The following is a 27,510-nucleotide window of genomic DNA, read 5'->3' as shown; positions in this document are numbered from 1 at the left end:
AGTCAACAATCAAGCGAGATGGTAGCTAAAATAGTCCATTGTTGGCTGGTAGGAGACGCCAGACCGCATCGCCGGTGGTAGTGATGGGGGGGGGGGGGGGGGGAGAGGAGCTGTCAGGAGGGAGCGGACTACGCGGAGAACATAGGGACCGCTACCAGTGTCTGGCGTCTGACAAATCACATAACAGAACACGCTGCAGTACGCTTGACATAAACAGGGAAGATTTTAAGCCCCAGTTTTTTCCATCATGAGTTCAAAGTTCTTCTTCGCTCAATCGCCAAACTTCAATCACCGGGAGTTACTGGCCAAACAACGTTACTGAGCAGCCGCTGGTTACATCGCCAACGCTCGGCGTTTCCAGCGGTGTTCGCGGTCACGAGAGCCAATGTGCTTGGTGGACCGCCCGTTCCGTCCGCAGCGGCCGGCCTCTCACCCTGTTACACGACAGGCAGTGGGACACAGGCATGTCGGGCATCAGGTTCCTGAAGAACTGGTAGCGCAGCGGCGGCGGCCACTTGCAGACCAGCACGTCCACGGGACTCATGGCCCGCAGCGCAGGAGCGTTCACCACTACCGGGATGAAGTCGGTGCCACCTTGCTGCCAATGCAGAGAGGACCGGGTCACCGCACGGCCGGCAGGTCAGGGTATGGACCGGGTCACCAGACGGCAAGAGGGTCACGGTATGGACCGGGTCACCACACGGCGAGCAGGTCACCGTATGGACCGAGTCACCACACGGCGGGCAGGTCACCGTATGGACCGAGTCACCACACGGCGGGCAGGTCACCGCATGGACCGGGCCACCATACGCCAGGCGAGTCACCGTATGGACCGGGTCACCACACGACAGGCGGGTCACGGTATGGACCGGGTCACCAGACGGCAAGAGGGTCACGGTATGGACCGGGTCACCAGACGGCAAGAGGGTCACGGTATGGACCGGGTCACCACACGGCGAGCAGGTCACCGTATGGACCGAGTCATCACACGGCGGGCAGGTCACCGTATGGACCGAGTCACCACATGGCGGGCAGGTCACCGTATGGACCGAGTCACCACACGGCGGGCAGGTCACCGCATGGACCGGGCCACCATACGCCAGGCGAGTCACCGTATGGACCGGGTCACCACACGACAGGCGGGTCACGGTATGGACCGCCTCACCAGAAGACAGGCAGGTCACGGTATGAGCCGGGCCACCACACGACAACGGGTTACCGTATGGACCAGGTCACCAGACGGCGGGCGGGTTACGGTATGGACCGGTCCACCACACAACAGGCGGGTCACAGTATGGACCGGACTACCACATAGCAGGCGGGTCACGGCATGAGCCGTGTCACCACACCCGGAAACACCCAACTCCTCAGCGATTGTCCTCCAGCCTCGGCACAAAACGACCTCTGCAACTGTCCAAAACTCTGTGTCCCGGGCTCAAAGCTGCGCCGCGGCCACGTTACACGTCGGACGTATCGAGCTTGTTGCAGGGCCAGCACGTTGCGGCGTGTAATAAATAAACGACAATCGACGCTGACGATGGCAAAAATCGACACCAGGAGGCACAAATAAACGTGGCGAGTACGATCAAAGTGTGACGAAAAGACCGACATATCGGTCCGGGGCCACCACACACAAGGCTCCGTTATCTGCCCTTTACTGGCCGGTTTGCACGGGGGCGCAGCCTCCGTTGAGCGGGACAGCGCGGCCACGGGACCAGCGGCGGTTACCTCGAAGTTGAGCAGCCGCTCGGTGAAGGGATCCGCCTCACCGCCGGCGTTCGGGTCATTGAGGGTCAGCGTCTGCGTGGTGCCCTTCTTCTTCTCCTTCCAGCCCTGCCAGCGGTCAAGCCCCGATGTGATGTGTTCGGTGCGCAACACACAAGCCCAGCGAGCTGTCGACGGATGCAGCCGTGCTACATAGCGGATACATTGTGACGCTCATGTCACGCTGGCTTTTCCGGCTCCGTAATCTACGCATTTCTGTGGACGGGCATGATTTGTGTCCCTCATCGCGAACATTTCGGATGCACTTTGAGATTCATGCACACGCCTATCACAGATGGCACGATGCCATTTTGAGGGCTCGCTTTGTACACTACGGACCTACGCGCATAATAGACTTCTACTTAGCAGTCTACAAATCCTAATGGATGACAACGTAAGACACATCATCCCACCCCCTGCTGTCTAAGACCTAATGTCAAGAAACGTAAGTTACCAACACGGCCAGAGCTGATCGCCGGAACGAGCCACCCCAACCGACGGTAACGCACGCCAGGCTGAGGGCCGCCCGTCTCCGCCACCTGTCGCACCTTCGGCTTCTTGGCAGTGCTGGCGCTCTTCTTGATGCCGCTGGCGCTCTTCTTGGTGCCGCTGGCGCTCTGCTTGGCACCGCTAGCGCTCTGCTTGGCGCCACTGGCGTTGGGGTGGAGGGCGGCGGCGGCGGCGGCGCTGATGGACAGCTGCGCCGGCTTCTCCTCCTCGTCCTCGTCCTCCTCGCTGGAGCTGCTCGAACTGCTCGACTCCTCGTCGTCGGAGCCGTCCGGGTCGGACAGCTCGATCATGCGCATGGCGTCCTCGTCCGAGATGCCGTCCTCCAGCTGGAACTCCACCAACGTCAGGATCTCTGTGGGGAGCGAGGGACGGAGATCCGTCATCGGGTCACACGCGCGGGAGCGCCGCCGCAATCACAGCAGTTCTAAGGAGAAGCCGAGAAACCCCTGAACCATCTCCAGGTGAAGGTGACATGGCCCTTGCTGTGAAGGGACATTGAGAACCATCTCTGATGCCCCGTACAAAACTAGCCCGATTAACTCTAGGCTTAGTTGCTTCTGTCCCACTTCAAATTCCTCGGTAAAAGTCAGTCTGCAGTCGGCAGGCTTCCATTCCAAGGTGACCTCTGGCTGTCCGTGCCAGCGTGGGCGTTGGCTCCCACACGGCACAACAAAGCCAGCTTCTGTGCGTACAACGCGTGGCCATCTCGCCCCCCACCGGAGCCGAAAACTACACCCAAGCGTCCGACAGCAGCCTCTCTGACCAAACGCACCGAACGAGACGAACGAGAAGACGAAGGGCTGGTTGCAGTTGGTGCAGCGGCTGCCGCGCGTGTTGATCAGCGGGTTGACGGACGAGCAGCGGTAGCAGAGCGGCAGCAGCTCCTCCTTGTCCGTGAACGCCTTGCCGCGCAGCTGCACCGAAGCCAGGTCGACGTTCTCCTGCGGCGGCCGGGGCAAGCACCGGTCGGCCACCATCGAGACGCCACCGCTCCGAGTGAGGCGTGCCGCGTGCGTCGGTAAGCTGAACATTCTGGCCGGGTACAGAGCGCGCCCTCCGCTCCTCATGTGGGCCCTAGATCAGCGCTAAGACAATTACCGGCACATGTGGATAGGCGCAGCCTATTGAAGCACGGAAATCCCTGAGACACGGATGGGCACAAGGGCCGCACAACGGCGGAGGAGGGGAGGGGGAGGGTGCGATCACCACAGAGCGTGCGACTCACCTGGAAGCGCAGAGGCACCTTCAGCTGCTGGATCTTGTCCAAGGCATAGCGTGCCAGCTTGAACGCCTCCAGATTCTTGCCCTGTTTGGCCAGCGCGTACAGGGTGCAGAACTTGGAGACACCGCGGGGCTGCGGGCGGGCGGACGGCCGTCAGTGCTCAGGGGCGACACGACCGGCGGCCGCGGCCGCGGCCACCGCCACCACCAACACGCCTCCTCTCACCCATCCAGCGCACGACAGGAGGCGACGCGCACGGGTCGCCGCCGGGCCCGCCGGGCAGCACCGGGTCAGCGGCAGCCTGCCGAGCCCGCCGTGCAGTGCCGGGCCTGCGAGCAACGTATACGGCACGTGTCTGAGGCGTCTCTCCCGGGACACGGAGGGCTGACCCACTCACCTGGAGCGTGGTGAGCTCGTGCGTCAGGAAGCGGGCGATGTTGAACAGCGCCTCGGGCATGTACGACGTGAACGGCTCCTCGATGTAGCGGTGGATCGTGTGGTAGGCGTAGTAGATGTTGGCCTTGCGCTGGTGCTCGTAGAACAGCTTGATCATGGCGTCCTTTTGCGCGGCACTGGCGGGGCGGAGCGGGGTGGGGCGTCACGGCCGAGGCGAGAGCCGACTTGTCTCAGTGCTGGCGGCAGCGGCCCGGCCGGCCGGGTGACAGCTCGACAAAAAGACCCTGCTACTGACCGGTGGGCCATTGCCCAAGAGCTCTGCTGTGAATACCCTCCTGGGAGTAGCAGCCATGGGACCGGTCGCAACCGCAGGGATTCTTTGATTCGACAGCGTTTGGATGCGGCACACGAAGATGTGTGGCTTTTCTATCACATAAGACAAGTCCAAAATCGATCGCTGATCCAACCGGACATACGCTAAACCAACCAGACGCTGAACTACCCACGCCACCGTCCTAAAATATCTAGGGTGCGGAGCAGCGAAGCAACCCCACGAAAATACGGTAGCGGCCTGAGGGGCCTGCCTCCGACCGTTCCGGAGTTCAGCTGGTCATCGCGCGCCGCCGCCGGCGCCCACTCACTCCTCCTTGGCGACCTCGAGACACTGCAGCGACAGCACCCAGTGGTAGAAGGCAGCGTCGTCGAAGCGGCTCTCCTCCACGGCGTTGACCGTCAGCTGGTCCAGGATGAGGAATGCCAGGTCCAGCCGGCCGGCCTTGTGGAACGCTGCCGCAGGGAGGGGCCAGTCACACCAGATCGCCCCCGGGGAACAGCAGTCGGCGCGCGCGTCAGCCCCCGTCCAGCTCAGCTGCACAGTGGCATGGCACCATGGCAATAACCTTAGCCGTCACTACGCATCATACGCGCTGCCAGACACAACCCCAGGTTCACGGCACATCACACACAGCACAGTTCGGGGGCTCCTGGCACAACACGGCGGACGCTGCCGTCCCGCCTCGTACATCACGGCACGTTCCATGAACGAACACGTCCGTCCCGCACACGCTCCGCCGCCGACCACCGACCTTTCTGCGCCTCCAGGAACTTGTCGTGCTCGGCCAGCCAGTTGGCGTACGGGACGTAGATGATCTGCCGGAACTCAGGGTGTTGCTCGCCCAGCGCGAACGCCTCGTCCCAGGCCTCGGCCTCCACGTAGCAGCTGATCATCGACTCAGTGTCGTCCATCTTCCTGCGGGTGGCGGGCAGCGGCGGGCGCGTCACACGCAGACCGGCCGCCGGTGGTCGGCAGGCGGCCGACGATGACCGCACCAGCAGCGGCTCGGCGACAGACACGCCGCTCCAGCCCCGTCTTCGGGCTCGGGCAGCTGTCCAACGACTTGGGCTGGTAACAGTCTACCAGGCGTAATTCACTGCGCATACCTGACGTAGGTCAGCACCGGCCCGGACATCCCTTACTGCCAGAGGTATCCGGGACCATTACTAGCGGACGAGGCTCGGCGCCTCGGCCGGTAATTGGCTGAACTGCGGGCCGGCAGCGGCGGCGCTCTGATCACACTCACTTGTACATCTCGGCGGCCAGCGCGTACTACGGTCCGGCAGCGGCGGCGCTCCGATCACACTCACTTGTGCATCTCGGCGGCCAGCGCGTGCTGCGAGCCAGCAGCGGCGACGCCCCGGCCCCACTCACTTGTACATCTCGGCGGCCAGCGCGTACTGCTTGAGGCGGCGCAGGTGCTGGGCCACCAGCTCGATCGCCTGGCTCTCGCCCTTGTCCAGCTTGCGGCCCGTCTCGATGAGCCTGCGGCCGGCCGACGGACGGACGGACGGGTCAAACGACGCCCACGCGTTCAGCGGCGCACCGGCCACCGGCGTCAGCGCACTCTCACAGGCGTTGTTATGGGCAATGCACAATATGTGTGCAGGCACCAAATAATGAGTCTGTATGTACATCAACACTTCAAATAAACAAAGACAGATCTTCAGTTCCTGGTGTTTCGGTACCATGAGCTCAGACTTCTTATGATGATGATTACCCCTCCATACACCAAAAGGTACTGGTTAAAGGACGTTCTGGAGCAAACCCTGGTTAGGTGGACAGTACTCGAAATTTCCAGTTGTGCTTACGATCACACAGGAGTCAACAGTTTACAGCGCACTTACAGACGTATCACCTCCCCGGTCAGCCCCCTCGCCAGTCAGGCGGTGGGGAGGGGAGGCTGACGCCCCCGTCCGACCCGTCCTCGTGACGCGCTCCACCCGCGACACCGGGCGGCCGGAACTCACATGTCGATCCAGCCGTTCTCGCCCATGATCTCGATGGCCTTCAGCGTCTCGCCAGCGTTGACGTACATCTCGGCGGCCGAGCGCAGCTCGTTGATGTTCTTGGCCCACTCGGCCCGCTTCTTCAGCAGCGTCTTGCGGTCGGACGAGTCCTCGTCGCCAGCAAACTCCTGCCTCGGCAAGAGCGTGTGGTTAACGAGAGAGCTACGGTTCGGCCGCCGCGGGCGCAGACCGGGGGGGGGGGCTGTAGTCGGCTCATACACGGACCAGGCGCGGGCGGCGGATAGCGCGTGGTCGGTGCGCCACAGCGGTGGGGCAGAGCCAGACCACAGATGTGACGACCGCACCGGTCATGTCACACACGGACGTTGCAATGTTACGAAACCCATATGCCACCAATCGCGCACTGCTCCGTACGCACCCATCGTGCCGTCGGCGTGTCACTGGCGTGTCACCGACGCGTCGTCGGCGTGTCACTGGGTGTCACTGGCGTGTCATGAGTGTATCATTGGCGTGTCATCGGCGCGCCACCAGTGTGTCATCGGAGTGTCCCCTGGTCACCAGCGTGTCACCAGCGTATCACCGGCGTGCCACCGGCGCGTCACCAGCCCGGCCCCCCTGTCAGTGACAGGGCCGGGTCGGCCGGGACTGACCTGCGCCAGGTCGAACATGCGCAGGTCGGTGTACATCTGGAGCGCGGCTGACGGCTTGCCGCCCTTCTGGTAGCACTCGGCTGCCTCGCGGAACTCGCCGCGGTACGACAGGATGTCGCCCAGGAACACCTGCTCGTTGAAGTCGCCCTTCTTCTTCCTCTCCTGTCGGCAGAGGTGGCGGGTATGATCGGATGCGTTAAAGGAAAGAAAGCTAACAACGTGACCAGGAGCGAAGTAAACCAGAACGCTCTTTCCCATCGCTCAGACAAATATGGAACCAATCGGACACCTAAAAAAAAGGCAATGGATCATGAGGCATTTTCTTCTCGCGCAGCGGAGCCACTCAAGTGGCTACAAGACACCCTGACGGTCTAGGTGTGAAACCCGTGTTTATTCCACATACTTAAACTCATTCCTCCCCGGAGTGGGTTAAAAGGCACAGTGACAGATCCAGAAGACCAAAACGAGCGGCGGAAGAGCTCCGCCGACCGCGAACGGCCCTCTCACCTCCATGGAATCGATGAGGTAAAGCCAGGGCACGTCTTTGATGCGCATGTAGGACTTCTTGGCCACCTCCAGCTCCAGATTGTTGAGCGCCTCCGTGCCCAGCGTCTCCCAGTCGCTCTCGCTGACGCCCAGGCAGGCCACCGCGTACGCCTGACTGTCGGGACACGGACGCGACCCACTTAACACCTGCACGCTGCCCGGCCCGCCGTCCGGCACCTCTAGAGGAACATGGTCCTCGGCTTCACGGCATGTTTGGTCTGGTGATATAAGCTTGTCACTTGCGATTTGAATTGAAGATCCTGCCGATGTACGTTGAGAAAAACTGACCCACGTGATTCGGCGCGCATCATATATGGATAGCGCACACGATGATTCCATGACAGCATTTGCTGCCGCAGCAACTGTTGCCTTAATTATTGCTTCATAGTCCTGCATACCACCGCCACGACTAACTCCACTGCCGCCGCCAACCCACTCTATTCTCACATCCGCCATGCGAGCTAGGGTGAAGTCCTCCACCGCTGAGTTGCCATTCGAGGAGTCGATCCCTGCTCCACGCCCCCATTAGGCTCCAAAGTCCGAGGCACACACAGCACTGAACCCCAGCAAGCCTACCTGAACAGCTTCTTGTCGATGTACTGGTACATGGGCGCCGACTGCAGCACGTCGATGGAGCGCATCGAGTAGTTCCACAGCACGAACACCTTGCTGCCGCTGAAGCCAACCACGAAGCCCTGCGGAGCGACACAGCGTCGACACAGTCAGGCCCGCACTCCGCGAGGGCGAGCATCAGCAGGAGCACGGGGCTCTCCCCACACACCGCGGTAGAGGGGGGGGGGAGGGAGCATCTCATCATCGGGGTCACGGACGGCAGCCCCCCCCCCCGACACACACACACGCCGCGGGGGCCGACCCCAACGCAACACAGGTCATGTCCAGAAGGGAGGATGAGCCCCACCAGCCCCATGAGGTAAGGTTCACAAAGCTTCAATTGGCACCATACAGAGGCGCCGAATATCTATGGATGCGCTGTGGCGGTCGATACAAATCAGTAATACATACCAGGGTACCCCCATAATTTGCCACGAGTTCCTCACGATGACACGTCGTATTCTGAGCAGCCAAGACACGAAGTTAGCGTTCAGTGCAGCCAAAACACGCCAGCCCCCCGCGCCGCGGTGGTCGCTGCGCTGTCACGCACCGGCAGCTTCTGCTGGTACGGCACGTAGGAGGCCGCCTTGATGAAGAGCACGCCGTTCCCGGAGTAGCACAGCATGTCCTCGCACATGGTGTTGAACGACAGGCTGCTGGCGTTCGGCTCCTGAAAATCGACGGTCATCGGTTGCGAGGAGCCAGCACCGGGGCGCGTCATACGGTGACGGCCCGACCCGCCAGCTGATCTGGTGCAGCGGCCGACACTGACAGCCGTGTGACAGCCGCGTTCGGGCCCGCGTCCCCGACACCGCACACCTGTGCCTCCTCTTTGGTGGTTAGTCAACTGGCAGAGGGCAAAGACAGCCACGTTGCCATGCCGTATTACGGCACCGCGCGGCACGTGGAGCTGAAATCGGCCGCCAAAATTACCAGTTGAATTTGTATTGCCCTAGTGGTGTAGCAGGACCGGTTCATACACGATGGGCCGTGCTTGGCACGCACCCTGGTCACAAGGTTATCACAGCAAACAATCGATTGATTTAAGGAAATACACCGGCAACATCAGATGTTACCAGGGCAAAGCGCACAGCCGCATGATTTCTTCTGTGATCACTACCGTCTCACAGGGTATTCACAAGCCTCAAACTCCTGCCGACATAGCACCCTTTATACACAGTTCAAAACCACATAATAGGGTGTAGTGGCCACTGTTCACACGGATCCAAAGACAAAAAGCGCGTCGGTTTTCAACTGGCCCACCGATATACCCATCAGCAAGGATCCACTGGCCACTGGAAAGGGCCACCTAAAGAACTGCCGTGTTTTCCACCTCAAAACGCGACGCCTTGGTGCCACCTCGCCGTGATTACCCACCTCGCCGCCGCACGCGCTCACGCCAGACGGTTCCGCAGCCCACCTGGAACATGAGCTCCTTGCTCTCGACGCTGTAGACGAGCACGGTGCCGTTGTCGTCGACGACGGCCAGCTTCTCCTTGTAGGCGGACAGGTCCAGACAGCGAATGGCCGACGGCACCTTGAGCAGGCTCACCGGGAACGCGTTGTCGATGAAGATCTTGTACACCTGAGAACGGCGCCGCCGACCGTGTCGGCTCGGTCACGCACTGCAGTGACAGAGTCCAGAGCGCCAGCGCGGCGTGTGCGTTATTCAGACCTCGGCGCCTCGCGAACGGTGCACAGTTCTACGACACCATCCGTGTCCTGCACAGCGAAGGACCAGCGCACGGGGCCGTCTCGCATCGAAGACTGGCTCATGTCGCATGACGCCGGCACTGGACAAACAGGCAGCCGTCCCAGCGCCCCGCCGACGGTGGCCTCCTGGGACACCAGCGTCAGCGATCGGGCGGCGGCTGCGCTGCTCCGCCCACACCTGGGCCGGGCCGGGGCCGGCTGACTCACGTGGCCGTTCTTGAGTCCGATGAGCAGGCACTCGCGGTCGGGCGGACCGCCGATCACCTTGATGTACCGGATCATCGAGTCCATCACCCACTCGCGCTCGCGCTCCCCCGACAAGTTGAGACACTGCAGGCGGCGGTCCTGCGGGGGCGGCGCGGCGGCGCGTCACCGGCCGGGCCGCCGCGTCACGGACGGGGGCGTCGGCGCGTGACACAACCGTTCGGGCCCGGACACGGGGCCGACCATCACGGTTACAAGACACGGGACCGACGGCTCTTCAGCTGATGCGTGATACGGCGTGGCGTGCCAGAGAGAATCTTCATATCACACACATACATGGTAGAGCATGGTAGAACACGGTGGATCACGGTAAAACAGGGAGGCTCGAGAGATGGCATGACACATCACATGTAGCACAGAGCGGCGTGGTTAACGCCAAATGCGTGTGCATCCAAAAGAGACGACGGCGACAGCGAACGGCACACGGCGACACGGTGCCCCGCACAGGACAACAGGTACACGGAGGACAGGCGCACCGCGCGAGAAACAGTGAACGGCAAGTACTTACAGACACAGTTACAGTTTACACCATAACGGGAGGGAGCACGGATGAGGGCAAAAAACGCACAGAAATGTATACTGCGAATCAGTATAGCAGAACAGGATTAACACACAAAGGGGTGCGTGACTAGCAAACGACCGGACTTTCTCCCGATAGCCTACTTCCTTTTCACAGCGTTGTTGAGCGCGCGTCAAGATGTTGCTCGACTGACGGCGCCTGGAGAGGCCGCGTAGGGAGGCCGTCTGTAGGGGCCACCTGGAAGGATGGAGGCGCCTGGGGGGGGGGGGGGGGGGCTGGGGAGGCTACCTCGGGAGGCCACCCGGGGCTGACCTGGCAGAGCACCAGGTGATTGGCGCAGATGACCAGCAGGCTGCACTCCAGCTTCTGGTTGAGCTTCTCCTTGACGCGGTAGTGCATGTCGGTCGAGTCTCCCGTGTACAGCTCGTATATGATGACCCTCTCGGGCAGCTGGACCTGCGGCGACGCCGGACTCCACGTCAGACCGCGACAGCTGCTGCCGAGCGTAGACAGCGGGGCGGCAGCAACGAGTACATAACACCGCATACATCTGTGGCTGGTATACAGGGTAATCTTTTCCGATCCATTTCCAATCATGATTCAATGAATGTCCCTCGTCTATCGGCCGCCAGGCTATCTTCAAACTAGCAGCAGCCAGTACTAAAAAATTGTGCACCTATGAACGCAGCTGGCGGACCTCAGCTTAAGTGACAGCACACGCTAAGTAAACGCGAGCGGCAAGGCTCACCGTCTCCGAACTCTCGCCACGTACTGACTCACCCTTAACACTGGACTGTACTCGCGATCCCGAGATTCTTCTACATCCAGTTCATGCTCCTCAAAATTCTAGCCAGACTGACGGCCCGGTGAAACAGCTGCAAGCAAAACCTCACACGGCGACCATCCCTTCCTAAAAGCCGCTCCGCCCCCCCCCCCCCCCCCCCCCCCCTCCTCCACCGCTGCGGTCTGCGGAACGGGGCTGGGCTCCCACACTGGGAGGGGGCACACTTACCGCCAGCCGGGTCTTGTAGAGCGCGATCTTCTTCACCATGTCGCGGCACTTGATGCGCACCTTCTGCTCGGTGATGAGGTGCTCGATGATGACGTCAGTCATGTTCTCCCTGCGGGAGCGGACCGGAGACTTCAGGGTCTGGTCACGCCTACAACGCAAGCGTACTGCCCGCTCCGGCCGTCGGGGCGGCCCGTAGCTCGGGTGCTCGTCACGCTTCACAGACACGGCCCAGTGGTAAACGTCCGGTGTTGGGGGCGGAGGCCCGTGCGGGCTCACCTTTCACGACGCGTGCCTCTGTGTCCCAGATAATGAAGGGCACCCGTCGGTCGGAGCGTCACGAAATGAATAACCCGTCGCACCATCCATTTCCCCGCCCGCACCAGCATTCTTCTATCCTTGGATGAAACAACTGCGTCTGAGTAGGCGTTAGTAACACCCCACTCCATACAGAGGCTGACTACGGCGTCGCTCTCTTCAAACAGGTTGACTGCGGTGCCTCCCTCTTCAAACAATCAGCCGAAGCGACCGACGCGCACGTCAAGCGGTGGAGAGTCGCCGGACATGGCGTATGCCAGCGGCGGCGGCCCGGCCGGGCTCGGCTCACCTGAAGGCGTACCGCTCCCGGTGCAGGCCGTGAACAGTGCTGAACACGAGCTGGTAGTACGCGATGGTGCCGTCGTTACAGCCGCACGCCTGCCGCAGACGGCGGGGGCCGGTCAGCGCGGCACGGCGCCAGCAACGGGCGACACATCACCAGCAACAATCGTACAAGGGAGCTTAAATGCCGCCCAAAACGCAGGCACGCGAGATTAACTGAACCATTTATCCTCTCCAACGACAGCACCAGCGCCGTCAACACCCACTTCCCAGCGACACCAGCCACATCGGCAGTGGCAGCAGCAGCGGCGGTGGCAGCGGCTACAGCAGCAGCGATATGCTCCCCCGGTAAGAGCCATACGCCGCCGTCCTCTGGCGTTCGCGCCAGCCTCGCCAGCAGGACAGCGCCCGGGCCATGCGGCGCCGGCCTCCTCACCACGTAGTTGCTGTCGGGCCGCGGCGCGGCGCACCAGACCCACGACTCCTGGGCGCTGATCGTCTCCAGACGGATGCCCTCCTTGGTGAAGAGCGTGCACTCGCGGTTGGAGCCGCCCATCAGGATGTACTGGCCCAGCGGGAAGAACTGCATGGTGCACGCGTCGAAGCGCAGCTGGCGCTCCTTGCCGATCTGACGGCGGGACGGGACGCGCTCACCGACAGAGGCGCGGCAGCACCAGCGGCGGCTACAGATTACGGGGAAGCTCCAGAGGATGACAGCGGGCGGGAAAGGGGCGCACCAGTCACGAGCAGGGACGGCGGCGCGACAGCCCAAGGGGGACGTATCCTATTTTACCAAATGAGATTCCTCTTCTCACTCTGCCCGTAGAGTGCAAGTTTTTCAACTTATTCCATTCAAAACACAGTTTTCAGGTTGGGGCTGTCCCCCACGGTTCAGTTTGACCTCCAATCCCGATGCGACCCCCCAACATCAGACGTGCTCATGCTTATGGACAGGAGACTGACACAGGGGCCGGGGCACCCTGACCGGGACAGCACATACCACAACATATTTTGAGGCATTGTGGAACACCATACGTGATGAAGAATGGGTTACTTGCATGGTGCACTACACATCATGAAGTCCGTGACGCAGGCTTGGATTATCGCGGCTTGAACTTCACAGTCACAGTCACCATGAGAACAAGGAACAGGGAAATGGACAATAGGTAGGAGCGTGATGTGAGATAGCACCTACTGATCATGTACATTTCATGTCGTCTTGCAGAGTTAAGTCGGCTGTGTGTAATACAGTCGTGGCATGACTAAGGACTAAATCCCGTTGGAAACCACTAAACCGGCTTCAAACAGTACAACACGATCTCGTCACTCGGTCTGTCTGATGGTAACACACGACAAAAACAACCAAAATCAACGCCAGTACAAGAGTTCGTCGTCATGCACTGCCAATGCCAACACACGGGCTCGATCCAAGGCCAGCCGATGCGCACTATTCGGGAGAGTTGAGCTAACACGCAGCATTTGTCGCCCCCGCACTACCGGCCGGCGTACCTCAGCCACCTTGAAGTCCTTGCTGTAGACGGAGTAGAAGGAGAGCGTCTGGCCCCAGTCAGCCACCGCCAGCACGTCATACACGTCCTCCTTTACCGGCGAGAAGTGCACGCGCCAGACGGGCGAGCTGCTGCCGCCCGGACGCTCGATTCGCGCCTTCTCCTCCCCTTGCTGCAGCGCACGTGAGCACCAAACCGTCAACGACACAGCGGCAGCGAACGGAACGCGCGCAGACAACGCGCCGTGGTAAAACGGGAGCAGCGCCGGTCACAGCTCGCATGCTCCGGCACCACCAGCGCGCTGACACGCCGGTCACTAGCTGAACCGGTCCATGATGCTCATGAGGCACGGCAGCCTAACCTTGTCCCCGGAGACGCCGGCCATCTCTTGAGGCCGAGAGCCCACCTTGTTCCTGATGGAGACGCTGCCGTTCATGAGGCCGAGCGCGAAGAGCAGGCCGTCGGTGGTCCAGGTGCAGCTGTTGACGCGGCTGGGCACGCTGTACTTGGTGACGTTCTTCTGCTCGGGCGACCACAGGCCGAAGTCGGACAGCGAGCACGACACCAGCATCAGGCTCAGCGGGTTATAAGCGATGCACTGCACGGCGTCCTTGTGCCTGCCGGGCCGACGGGGCGGGACGCTCAGAGCAGCCACGCCACGGCATAGGCCACACGGCGTTTCTGTCACGGCACACAGCACGCACGCCGTCAGATGACATCACGTACCATCATATGACGTCACATGCCGGCGCACACCGTCATATGACGTCACACACCGTCAGATAACGTCATATGCTGTCAGAGGACGTCACGTGCCGTCAGAGGACGTCACACACCGTCAGATAACGTCACACGTCACCAGATGACGCCACATGCCGTCAGGTGCGGCTCCACGCCAGCTCCGCGGAGCACCAGACCCGAGTGACGGCACCGCAGCCGGCCGCGGCGTCTCCTTCTCACGTGTAGCGCAGGATGCCCTCGATCTGGCAGACGCCGTGCTCGACCTTGGTGCCCTTGGTGGCCCAAATGATGACGCTCTTGTCCTGGCTGCCCGACGCGAACCGCTTGCCGTCGCGGCTGTACGCCACGCAGTACACGTTGCCCGTGTGTCCTGCCGGGCCGCGGACACGTGAGGTGATGCACCGCCTCCGCACAGGGACATGCAAGGGTACGTCGTCGGGGCAATGACAAATGCAAGATATTCCGAAAGACGAGACTTTTGATGATACCACGGAAAACAACACGGCAAGACACGCGCTTTTGGAGTGGTCGTGTGAGTTACATTCTTTCAGATGCGAAATTATGTGAAGCGCGCATACGGAGAATGAATGGCAAATATTCCGCAGCCTTGGCGTCAAAGGCACAGTGAATTATTTTCGACACACTGCACCTATTTCGTCATGCTTAACCTGGATGACGTTTAGGAAGACATTTCAGAACTTATGAATGCCAATGGTTTTGATCGTAGGTTTAAACCCGACTTGAAAACCATTTTAAGCCGCGTTAACAAGTTATGAACGCATATGGTAATATCACATTTGTATGCTTTCTGTGACAGCTAGGCCATAACGATTACCTTGAAAGGCTTCGCAGGGAGTTCTTCATGATATACCGGCAAACATCACCGAAACGCTATTCACAAGCTCACCACAAAATTCCCTTACAACAGTCAGCTGGCTGTCCCAGAGAATATACACCCCTGGGGTCCACACTAAAGGCCTAGTGATTTTGACAGCGCAGGGTCTCCTGCAGGTGTCTCAGCGTGTTCAAAAGACGCGCACAGATTGAGCAGAGCATTACAGATACCAGTGGACACAGACTACACAGCCCACTGCAGTACGATATATGCCCACTACCATCACATATATGATATATGTCCACTACTATCATATATGATGTCGTATATCCGCCCAATATCATCATACATATGATAGCGGTGGGCGCATATTGCACAGCCAACTGCTATATGCAATTGCATGATTCCCAAACATTCCTGGTCGACCGAATCCGAATGCAAAACAAATTTGACACCTGGGTTCTAACTCATAGCTTTTCCAGACATGTTTAGTCTCCCCTGTGTCACCATCTCTTACGCCGCTTCTAGATTCTATTGGCACTCTGTTGGCGACGTTATTTAAAAGAAAACACGAAGAACCAATACGATACTACATTTCCGCTGCGTTACCAGAGGTCACTCTCGAGTTATACATGTTAATATCCAATAAAAGTTCTAGCTTCCAATGATTTTATAGGGAAATTTCCACGGCATACACTTCAGCGAGAACATAGCCGAACGCCCCAACCATCACAACACCACCGCCCATCTAGAAGTGACCCACTGACGGCGTTACACACCGATAAACGCCCGTCACATCACTCGGCGACCGTGTGGGGGGGGGGGGGGGGGGTCAAGGTGTCCCACACCAGTCACCTTTCAGCGGCTGTATGAGGGATCCGTCCACGGCGTCGTAGACCAGCACCCGGTTCCCAGCAGCCACCACCAGCATCGTGCCATCGGGGTGGAAACACATGTCGTGTATGCTGGAAAAACCACAACATAACCCCACTGAGCTGTGGAGAAACAAGTACAAAGCGCATCAGGGCTGTAGTGCCACAAAATAAGCCCGGGGCGGGGCGGGCTGAGCAGTGAAAGTAACGAGATCCGCCCCAAACCACGCCAACAAACGTGTTTCTCCCCAAATTCGACCCACTTTCTTCTCAGCTGGGGGTGAGGTGGGAAGAGAAGCTACCCCAAGTGAATAGGAAACCACATCCCTGGAACACAATGCCAATGAGATGTTCCGAGAGTTCATCAGTCCACATTGAGCACGTATAACAAACCAAATGAGGGCTACGTCTACCAAGCAGTCGTAACTTGCGCATGGACAACCCACAGGAAACACTGAATCCTCAATGACAGCCATCATTGGTAGACCATGCCCACAACAACGTGCAAGAACAACAGAGCTTGACATATCACACCTGGCTGGCCACAAGGACAAAGCAACACTCACGGTTGTTCATTTTTGTCCTTATCGTGGACTTTATCCACCCACGTCGTCACTGTCCGCATCCTGGCGATCGGCTGCTGTTATTGGTTTACTGCATACACCGTGGCGCCGTGCCTGTAAAGGACGAAACACCGATTCAGGGGAACATCAACTCGGCGTAATCACTGATCATGGTTTTGACACGGCTGAGCATAACCAGCGTGATGGCATGTCTCTTGATTCTTGATTACCAAGGGGAAGGGAGAGCGATGATTATATTGCAGGATTACGGAATCCCCATTGCGGCCATACCTGCCACCTGGGTATGGGTTCGCATTTTTGAAATAAGGACGGGAGCAGGTTTTTCTAGTTTTGCAATCTAATCGAGAATACAATTTATCTACTCGACGAGTTTTCTTGGCATACTTTTCGGATCTTCCTTTCTTGAAGGAAATGAACATCAAGGGTCCTTTGGTCGTTCAATCCACAAAACACTTCTCCAGCCAAAGAATCTAGTGAACGGATGGAAAACGCTCTAAGTGTGCCTGTGGTTAACCCTCGCCATGATGAGAAGGGGGGGGGGGGGGGGGGCAATGCTCCACGGTTTTCTGAGGATATCTCTCCGCCATTTCGTACAACTGAGCCCAAATTTTGGTACCCTCTGTACCGCTCATTGTGCGTATGTTGACACGAAAAACATGTCTCTAGCGTTTCCCGTTTACGAGCAGCGAAGGATTTTCAGGAACACTGCATGGCTATTCACAGCCGGCGCGGGTGACGGGCGGCTAGCGCGGGTGACGGGCGGCTAACACGGGTGACGGGCGGCCAGTGCGGATGACGAGCGGCAGGCGCGCGTGACGGGCGGCTAGCGCTGATGACGGGCGGCTAGCGCGGGTGACGGGCGGCTAGCGCGCATCCGCCGATCACACGCGTGAGGCAGACACCGTTGCATCAACGGTCCTACATAATAAATATATGCTAAAAACACGCAAAATTATAAACACACAAAATTATACATCAATGTACTCAGAATTGCACCATATGCTGGATCAAGTCGCATGTTGTTACGCAGTTGTAATCGTGCGCTTTTCTGGGAAAAATTACCAATGACCTGGAATAGTGGGGCCAATCACTTAGCTCGCAGCAAAAAGCTATTACAAATGGCGAGATCTCATTGAACCTAACCAATCGCTTTTTACGCGAGGCTCTGTCCCTGGTTGGAAACGACAGGGGGGGGGGGGGCCGCATCAACCCCCTCCCTCTATCGGTTCACGTTGCCAGAAAATGGCGAATCCGGGAGAGGGTGAAGTTATTGCTATCGGTGATCGCATCTACGGGACCTTTCTCCAATCAGGCCCAATCTTGCCCAATCAGGCATCCCACAAATGACAAGCCCGCAACCGATTCCCCAGTACGGCTTCGACATTCACTAGTTGCGAAACGGCGGCTTTAGACTTCGAATGAAATGTAGTGAGTTTTGGAACAGCCAAATCCCAATACACTGGTATTTGAAGACTACAGCCACTGGCGTATCCGGGGACCTGACGATAGTGTTTGAATTGGTAGCGTTCACACTGATAACCATGTAAGGGTTCGAAGTTATTCACGCATAGCGAGCGAGCCTTCAGACATAGCGAGCTTTCAGCACTTGCATTTTGATACCCCTACTACCAGGCAATCCTGCAAAATCGCCCACACAAACGGGCATGCTATTTTAACTTGTCCTACGAGCTGGTTGTCACTGAGGACGGTTGTTATATTATCAATATCCTCTAAACAATAAAGCCCGACAAATTCAACGGATTAAGCTCTAGTCTACCGCCAGGCCAAACCACGATCCCCCCGATTTTTTGCAAATCCGTCCACTTAAATTCTTTATCGCTATTCTTAGGACGTTTCTGCAGAATGGGGGGCGACGAAACCTGCATGAGAATACCTCGGCTGGCGCTCATCATCCCTCCGCATTGGCGAACCGTCTTCTATTCGGCCCTTACCCTTTCTTCCCCTTCCCAGTCCCTTGACATCTGTTCCACAGCTGACAATGAAGTGTATTTTTCTATGCATCTCCAGTCACATATCAACCATTTAAGGTGACGTTTTAAGAGGCATTTGAGTTCTGACAGTACAATGCAACCTACAACACCCAAGTCGTGCATTTTTGTTCCATGCTTGATTGTTCAGACGGCCGCCGTTTCTAAGTTTTCGTGTACCATTGCGGAACCATTTGGACCATTTGGCGTCCGCATTGACTTTTTGGTCAGTTTACTTTCATCCCATGTGATTACAGCGCAGAGTAACTTTTTCAGTGAGGTTCGGTTCCATTCTGTGACCCTGGGCCCTTGTGTAAGCTCAAGACTTCTTCAGAAATTTGAGGAGTGAACAGCGCAAATGAAGCAGACGATTTTTTACCATTTTGCGAAGCCGGAATGCCTACGTCATCGATATGAGGTATGATGTTAACAGTCAGCTTTTCCCCACTGATATCAATCAGACTTTTCAAAAGGGACGATAAAAAGTACCTTACGACCGTCATCAGACTGTTTTCAGGGTCATTATTTCTGAATTCCGCGTCATTTTGACACTGTGTTGAGCTCAACCGACGCCTCGCAATCTCTGGGCGCATTCCGACGGCAATCATCGCTCCCACTCTGCTGGAAAAGACGACTATACTCTCCACCCATGTATTCTCATGCGGCCACGCGAGCATAGCAAACTACCTACCCTTCGGAGCAAAATCACCGGCACTGGTCATCCCGGTCATGGCTCTGCGGGATATCACTTCGGCAGGCAAGCCCGTCAGGTGTTGTGTGCGTGCATTTCAATTAGTCGCACCTCTTCTAGCCTACAAAGGAGAGCTGGAATGTAGAACACCGGTGCTCGCACAGTGCACCGTCTGCCCCGTCCCCAAAGTGCCCAAGCGACCGAGCATTGACTCAACACGGACGATTTAGGGTTGAGACTGCTGGCATTGCACGCACTTTGGGCAAAGGTCTATCCGCAGCGAGCCATCCCCAACAGTCCGTGCAGGGCCAACACGGGGCACGGGAGGCTGTGGCTGCTCGAGGAATCCCCGAGCAGGACCGCAATACTGTCTTATCGTCAACGCCCTGATGTTGTGATGAGACCGAGCTTCGATCATGGAGTCCGCTTGGCGTGAAATGTGGAAACTAGGCGACGCTCCACCGCCGCCATTGGCCCTATGCTTATCAAATACTTTTGTCCGACGGCTCTAAATGGCAACACCTATAGCACTGCATCCCATCAATGTTCGTGATATTCTCTCGAATTAAGCTATCAAATCGGTTGTATGACGGATCCAACGTCAGTGGACCTTTCACTACGCACAAATATTATAATCGGGAGATGGTAAGGGCGACGTAATTCAAGATCAATGTCACTGCGCGCCAGACAACGTCAGTGAGCTGAAATTTAGAGCACTTGGACGTCAACATCAATCAACAACATAGCTACGCTTGATATCACACCAGCGGAAAAGACTCCCGACTCGGCTCCTAGCACATAGGATTGCCTCCGACCCTGACCCACAGCAACATAGCACAACATTGGGTCGACTCGGAGTCCGACCCAATGGGATAAAGCTCGTGCTAGGGGCCTTATAAAGGCGCGAGAAGACATCTGATAATGCTAGGACTATACACATAGGACTGTAATTTGTGTTGTACACATACAAGCTGCCAGGATACATATCTCAGGTTGCCAGCTTTCTGTTTGAGTCAACGCACCGATGGCTAGAAGCCTTGGTTCAATCTGGAGTCGACCCCGGGTCCGCCGGAGTCAGGCACAATCCAAGGATGCCACACCTTGGCTGTTGCCAGGTTTACTCTGGTGATCCATGCAAAGCTATGTTGGCATGGCAAGAATGTGATCTGACTTCGTTTGACCCGACCTGACAGGTCAACCTCAAAAGACAACATACAATGGTACCAGTAAAACGTACACATCCCATACCCGGTGCGCTATAGCAAACAGTACCGGAGCACTGTTGGCTGTAACGCCCCGGGTATGTACACGGAGTCGTGCCACTCCCTCTGCTTGGTTTGGTAACTGGCATACCCGGTGACGCTGTTTAAGGTTTATTACCAGCGATTGTTCGTAACAAAATGCAAACACCTGTAACTGCACTTAGGTTGCTATATGTTGAGCATTTCGTGTACGGTGGTCGGTAAGAGTTATGCACCACTTGAGAAAATTATTTTAAAGCATAAAATATTTGAGAAACAATTTCCAGACTGCAAGTGTAAAAATTAATAGCTTCATTTGACTGCATGTGCATATCATTACATGGATAATAAAATGTCATTGTGATTAAACCACAACAAAATACACATAACCCACTACAAGAAGATTTATCAGGATTATACTGGATATCAATACTGAAATGCAGGGTGGTCTATTGAAAGGACAGCGACATCTTTGGAAGCTTACGCGAAGGAACTGTTCCCGCCATGTGAAACGCTCAAAAGTGCACTTCGACATGTACCGGAACCACTCAACACATAGAATAAACCATAAATTTACACTATGTATCAGGTATGAGAACTGGTCAGGCTGCAGCAGCTGCATTGCACGTAACAACACTGCAGATTTGCCGTAACTCCATATGTTTTAGGTGACATGAATGTATAGCTAAATACCTATCTATTGATAAAAATGACCAATGGATTAAATGGATTAAAATTATATGATTTTCTCAACAAGTATTTTCCTGGCACATTATACATGCCATTTTTATGGACCAAAAAGTACCGATAAGAGTGGACAGAGTGGTAACATGATACAATGCTTCAGGTTTCAGCTTTAGTCATTTTCCCTCCTTAGCTCCCAAACCTTGTTTTACAAAGGTACTCCCTTGCTGCAGAATTGTGACATTCTCATGCGGGCTATGGGATGGAACTACATAGTAGCAATACCTCCTTGATCATGGCAGCTCTTGGTCCATAGCATTATAGTCAGATGCAAATGACAAGTGATCATTTTTAGTTGTTTGGGATCTGTTAGCATTGAAAACTGCTTTTAGGAACATGAATGTCTGCCCACTCTAACAAAAATGAATGTGTCTGCATAATTCTCACTACCAAGTTTTGCATTGCTGATATGCATACCTGTCAAATATCTAAAGAAAAACAACTGCTTTAAATGGAGAAAACACCTCCACAGTTATAACTGTTTTGACAGCTCCATGTTTAAGGCCTCAGCAGCATTCTCAACACACAAAATGCAATCACTTTCAATCATACTTGAGGGGACTTTGAGTCTGGGTTGGAGCCAGAATCTAACAGCAGTAAATTCTGTGCAGTAAAACAATGCATTTTTCATCTCCAATGATGTGATTCCGCATAGGTGCCAAAATTACTGGAAGGGATGTGGCTAGTGACTGCACCCATATTCACTGATGATTTTTATCTGGCATATCTCATTACATCATTTAAGAGCAACTAGCACCAGTATGTATTGATCAACACTACCAGTGCCAGTTGGCATGCAACTTGACAGAAAGTTCATAGGATCTTAGAGCAGTACTAGCAAATTCAAAGTGACAGGGGGAGGGGGAGGGATGCAGAGGCTGATGCCTGCTACCAGCTCTGAAAATTGGCCATCATAACTACTACATGGCATGGTGTGAAAGACAGGATAAATAATGGTTGTCCCCTGATCTCTTCAGCACTCATTTTGAAATGGCTTTGAAAAATGAAATGTTTAAACATTCTGCCTTCCAGGACTTTCTCACAGTTTATGGAGAGCACAGGACAATACACAAATCACATTCTTAGATAGGTTGGGTTCACATCATATCTGGATTGATTAGGTCTGTGGCAACACACAAGGCATAGACAGGCCAGTCTCCTACAATATTACAAAAGAGATAAACATATATGTTAAGCTGTGGCAAGGATATTGTCAGACCATTGTGGTACATGGTTAATTACTGAACTGAGCCTATTGAAGAACCATGAAGTTATCAACTCTTACTTCAAATACATGACATAAGCTCTCAATACACTGGACATATGTCATAGCTGTGTGTGGGACTTAGATTCACATGGTAGCTAAGTTGAAGTTGTTGCCACCATGTCTTTGCAACAGTGACCTCCAAGCACAAATGGGTGCAACCACATACCTGTAATTGGTATGGACAAATAAGGACTGGAGGAGTCAAACTGGAAACAAACTTCGGTATTCTTCAAGTACTTCACCTTTTTTTAGAAGAAGAAGTATCTCCACCGCGAGCGTTTTACGCGCAGTGCGGCACGGGCTCAACCAGCTCGCGTTAGCAGGATTGCCCGACTTTGAAATCATACAATCCAAACGACATCTTTAGCACCAAAAATAAAGAGCAGGCAATTAACATTATTCACTACGGCGTTTCGACCACTGCTACTCACAATGCTGGCATGATTGCCTATCATCTTCAAGAAATAACCATCTGATAATATAATAATTTCGGCGTCAAACAGGTCATATGATTTTTAACACGCAGCCGACGATTTATAGCATGTACTAAAAGGGCAACATAAGCACCAAATTACGTACATTCGAGCAATTAAGAAAAGTATCCCAGTTCTTCACATTCGTGTCTCGAATTGATATTTCCAAACAGACAGCACAGAGAAAAACCCAACAATGTCGGCGGAACTGAAGCATTTCCAGCAGTCTTAAAAAACGGACCAAGCCACGGGAACCAAACACCGAAGCCAAGCCAACGTTTTCGGTGCGGTACATTGACGTCTATTAGCGCAGTGCATCTCATACACGAGTCCGGATAATGTGATTCACACTGATTAGGACCAAACACATCGTGACGACATTGTCGCTTAAACTACAACACTTGGATTCAATTAATATGACTACTCCGTTTGCCGTGACATGCTGCTATCATGTCGTGCAGAGGGACTGCCGTAGTACCCTCTTAAAGTAGTGCACCTCTTGTACAATTCCAACGAGCAAGGCTTGAAATCGCTCTGACATCTAGAGACATACTCTGCCGAGATAATATGCCAACAGCCACCCTAAGGAAACGGATCAAGCCTCGGAAAACGAAGACTGAAGCAAGGCCAGCGTTTTCGGTACGGTACATATACGTCTGTTAGCGTAGTGCACCTCACACACGAGTCCGGATAATGCAATTCACGCCTTTAGAACTGGACACGTCGTGCTGACAATGTCGATGGAACTGCAAGACTTCGGTCCGATGAATAAGACTCATGCATTGCCGTGAGATGCTACAATCATGTCGTGCAGAGAGACTGTCGTAGCACCCTCTTAAAGTAGTGCACCTCTTGTACAATTCCAACGAGCAAGGCTTGAAATCGCTCTGACATCCAGAGACATACTCTGCCGAGATATTATGCCAACAGCCACCCTAAGGAAACGGATCACGCCCCGGGAAAGAAGACTGAAGCAAGGCCAGCGTTTCGGTACGGTACATATACGTCTATTAGCGTAGTGCACCTTACACACGAGTCCGGATCATGCGGTTCACACTTATTAGGACCAAACACATCTTGCTGACGATGTCGGTGGATATGCCAGACCACGGTCCGATGAATAAGACCCATGCATTGCCGTCAGATGTTGCCATCATTGGCGGGCGGACTGCAGTAGCACCCTCTTCAAGTAGTACACCTCTGGTATAATTCCAATTGGCGGGACCTAAAAACCGCTCTGACATCCAAAGACATACTCTACCGAGATAATATGCCAATAAAAATCCTAAGGATACGGACCAAGCCTTGGAACCGAAGACTGAAGCTAGGCCAGCGTTTTCGGTACGGCACATATGCGTCTATTAGCGCAGTGCACCTCATGCACGAGTCCGGATCAGGCGATTCACACTTATGAAAATTAAACACATCGTGCTGACAATAACGGTGGAACTGCGAGACTTCGGTCCGATGAATAAGGCTGATGCATTGCCGTGAGATGCTGCCATCATGTGCGGACAGGCTGTAGTAGCACCCTCTTAAAGTAGTACACCTCTTGTATAATTCCAACTGGCGAGACCTAAAAACCACTCTGAAAGGCAAAGACACACCCCGCTGAGATAACATCCCGACACGAACCCTGAGGAACGAAGCCAAGCCCCGGGAACCGAGGACCGAAACAAAGGCAACGGTTTAGGTACGGTACATATACGTTTAGTCGTGCGGTGCACCTGAAACAAGAGCCCTTACAACGCGATTCACACTAAGTAGAAATAAACACATTGTGCCGACAATGTCGGTTGAGCTGCAATGGTTTGACTCAATGAATAAGACTCATGCACTGTCGTGGGATGTCACCATCATGTGCGGACAGACTGTAGTAGCATCTTCTTAAAGTAGTGCGCCTCTTGCATAATTCGTTGGCGAGACCTAAAAACCGCTTTGTCATCCAAAGACACACTGTATCGAAAAAACGTCTCAACAGCAATTCTAAGGGAACGGACCAAGCCCCGGAAACCGAAGACCGAAGCGAGGCCAACGTTTTCGGTACGGTACATATGTATTTATAAGCGCAGCGTAAATTATACCATCGTCAGCAAGATGTGTTTAGTCCTAATAAGTGTGAATCGCATGATCCGGACTCGTGTGTGAGGTGCACTACGCTAATAGACGTATATGTACCGTACCGAAAACGCTGGCCTTGCTTCAGTCTTCGTTTTCCGGGGTTTGGTCCGTTTGCTTAGCGTGGCTGTTGGCATATTATCTCGGCGGAGAACGTCTTTGGATGTCAGAGTGGTTCCTAGGCCTCGCCAATTGGAATTATACAAGAGGTGTACTACTTGAAGAGGGTGCTACTGCAGTCCGCCCGCCAATGATGGCAACATCTGACGGCAATGCATGAGTCTTATTCATCGGACCGTGGTCTGGCATATCCACCGACATCGTCAGCAAGATGTGTTTAGTCCTAATAAGTGTGAACCGCATGGTCCGGACTCGTGTGTAAGGTGCACTACGCTAATAGACGTATATGTACCGTACCGAAACGCTGGCCTTGCTTCAGTCTTCGTTTCCCGGGGCGTGATCCGTTTCCTTAGGGTGGCTGTTGGCATAATATCTCGGCAGAGTATGCCTCTTGATGTCAGAGCGATTTCAAGCCTTGCTCGTTGGAATTGTACAAGAGGTGCACTACTTTAAGAGGGTGCTACGACAGTCCCTCTGCACGACATGATTGCAGCATCTCACGGCAATGCATGAGTCTTATTCATCGGACCGAAGTCTTGCAGTTCCATCGACATTGTCAGCACGACGTGTTCAGTTCTAAAGGTGTGAATTGCATTATCCGGACTAGTGTGTGAGGTGCACTACGCTAACAGACGTATATGTACCGTACCGAAAACGCTGGCCTTGCTTCAGTCTTCGTTTCCCGAGGCTTGATCCGTTTCCTTAGGGTGGCTGTTGGCATATTTTCTCGGCAGAGTATGTCTCTAGATGTCAGAGCGATTTCAAGCCTTGCTCGTTGGAATTGTACAGGAGGTGCACTACTTTAAGAGGGTACTACGACAGTCCCTCTGCACATGATTGCAGCATGCCACGGCAACAGAGTAGTCATATTAATTGAACCCAAGTGTTGTAGTTTAAGCGACAATGTCGTCACGATGTGTTTGGTCCTAATCAGTGTGAATCACATTATCCGGACTCGTGTATGAGATGCACTGCGCTAATAGACGTCAATGTACCGCACCGAAAACGTTGGCTTGGCTTCGGTGTTTGGTTCCCGTGGCTTGGTCCGTTTTTTAAGACTGCTGGAAATGCTTCAGTTCCGCCGACATTGTTGGGTTTTTCTCTGTGCTGTCTGTTTGGAAACATCAATTCGAGACACGAATGTGAAGAACTGGGATACTTTTCTTGATTGCTCGAATGTACGTAATTTGGTGCTTATGTTGCCCTTTTAGTACATGCTATAAATCGTCGGTTGTCCGCGTGTTAAAAATCATATGACCTGTTTGTAGCCGAAATTATTATATTATCAGATGGTTATTTCTTGAAGATGATAGGCAATCATGCGAGCATTGTGAGTAGCAGTGGTCGAAACGCCGTAGTGAATAATGTTAATTGCCTGCCCATTACTTTTGGTGCTAAAGATGTCGTTTGGATTGTATGATTTCAAAGTCGGGCAATCCTGCTAACGCGAGCTGGTTGAGCCCGTGCCGCACTGCGCGTAAAACGCTCGCGGTGGAGATATTTCTTCTTCTAAAAAAGGTGAAGTACTTGAAGAAAACCCAAACTTCAGAGGTGGGTGTGTGTGTGGGGGGGGGGGGGGGGGGGCAACCTAAGGTAAAAATGCCATTTTAAGTGGGAAATCGCAAAAAGCGCTTTATACAGGCACAACAGGAGCGATAAAATATATCTTTGAGAAAATTTGGGCGCACGTTCCTCCAGCCCCCTCTCCCGAACCCCCAGCGGTTACAATACGCATATGCAAGCGCACGCATGCCTCTCGTAATTCGCTCACGTTCACCTCAGTGATGAATGAGCAAAAAACATCAAAGATGCAGTTTAAACGGTACCTAAAGCGTAGTCAGATCTTCCTCACATCCTTTTCCACCACAACATTCACGCCGTAACTCCCCGCTGCGCCCGGCTGTTCCCCGTACGTATACCAGAACCGACTTTTCAGAACACCGTTCAAAACAACACGCTGCAAGAATGTAGCAGAAACAATTATCCGTCAGGTATTCACATCACTAAGGGAAGCTACAGGCTGGCGTGGGAGCATTTTTGACAATAATTAGGACAAAAAGCAAATATCAAATGAAGAACTGAGTTATTTTGAACAAATTTACAGATTTGAAGGCACTAAAGAATTAAATTTGACACGTAATGCCCCTAGAATTAAATTGCGTGCAGCCGCGACTCTACTGGACGTTCCCTTTCGGCCAGCTCTAGCAGCCTTCTGCTC

At 54.7% G+C, this 27,510-nt stretch overlaps 1 protein-coding gene across 1 annotated transcript in view; it reads right to left on the bottom strand.

Moving 5' to 3' along the window:
- The window catches only part of LOC119101381 (intraflagellar transport protein 122 homolog), a 28,727-nt gene extending 1,485 nt beyond the window's left edge, over window positions 1-27,242 (bottom strand). Inside the window, exons 1-26 of the mRNA XM_037224716.1 lie at window positions 27,119-27,242; window positions 16,633-16,743; window positions 16,050-16,159; window positions 14,579-14,729; window positions 14,025-14,235; window positions 13,620-13,790; window positions 12,547-12,738; window positions 12,118-12,206; window positions 11,514-11,622; window positions 10,814-10,957; window positions 9,925-10,062; window positions 9,425-9,589; window positions 8,555-8,674; window positions 7,969-8,087; window positions 7,354-7,507; window positions 6,847-7,008; window positions 6,197-6,363; window positions 5,601-5,711; window positions 4,978-5,141; window positions 4,534-4,678; window positions 3,894-4,068; window positions 3,500-3,628; window positions 3,047-3,215; window positions 2,313-2,626; window positions 1,729-1,833; window positions 434-598 (exon numbers count right to left, since the gene is read on the bottom strand). Of these exons, the coding sequence (XP_037080611.1) occupies window positions 434-598; window positions 1,729-1,833; window positions 2,313-2,626; window positions 3,047-3,215; window positions 3,500-3,628; window positions 3,894-4,068; window positions 4,534-4,678; window positions 4,978-5,141; window positions 5,601-5,711; window positions 6,197-6,363; window positions 6,847-7,008; window positions 7,354-7,507; window positions 7,969-8,087; window positions 8,555-8,674; window positions 9,425-9,589; window positions 9,925-10,062; window positions 10,814-10,957; window positions 11,514-11,622; window positions 12,118-12,206; window positions 12,547-12,738; window positions 13,620-13,790; window positions 14,025-14,235; window positions 14,579-14,729; window positions 16,050-16,159; window positions 16,633-16,691 (3,738 nt within the window). The 5' untranslated portion in view covers window positions 16,692-16,743; window positions 27,119-27,242. The remainder of the gene's footprint in view (window positions 1-433; window positions 599-1,728; window positions 1,834-2,312; window positions 2,627-3,046; window positions 3,216-3,499; window positions 3,629-3,893; window positions 4,069-4,533; window positions 4,679-4,977; window positions 5,142-5,600; window positions 5,712-6,196; window positions 6,364-6,846; window positions 7,009-7,353; window positions 7,508-7,968; window positions 8,088-8,554; window positions 8,675-9,424; window positions 9,590-9,924; window positions 10,063-10,813; window positions 10,958-11,513; window positions 11,623-12,117; window positions 12,207-12,546; window positions 12,739-13,619; window positions 13,791-14,024; window positions 14,236-14,578; window positions 14,730-16,049; window positions 16,160-16,632; window positions 16,744-27,118) is intronic.
- Between the last annotated feature and the right edge of the window lie 268 nt (window positions 27,243-27,510).

The sequence above is a fragment of the Pollicipes pollicipes genome, unplaced genomic scaffold (assembly GCF_011947565.3).
Source record: "Pollicipes pollicipes isolate AB1234 unplaced genomic scaffold, Ppol_2.1 Scaffold_4881;HRSCAF=5763_pilon_pilon_pilon, whole genome shotgun sequence".
Lineage (NCBI taxonomy): Eukaryota > Metazoa > Arthropoda > Thecostraca > Pollicipedomorpha > Pollicipedidae > Pollicipes > Pollicipes pollicipes.
The sequence above is the reverse complement of the archived record's forward strand: the minus strand, read 5'-3'. Positions and strand labels throughout refer to the sequence as shown.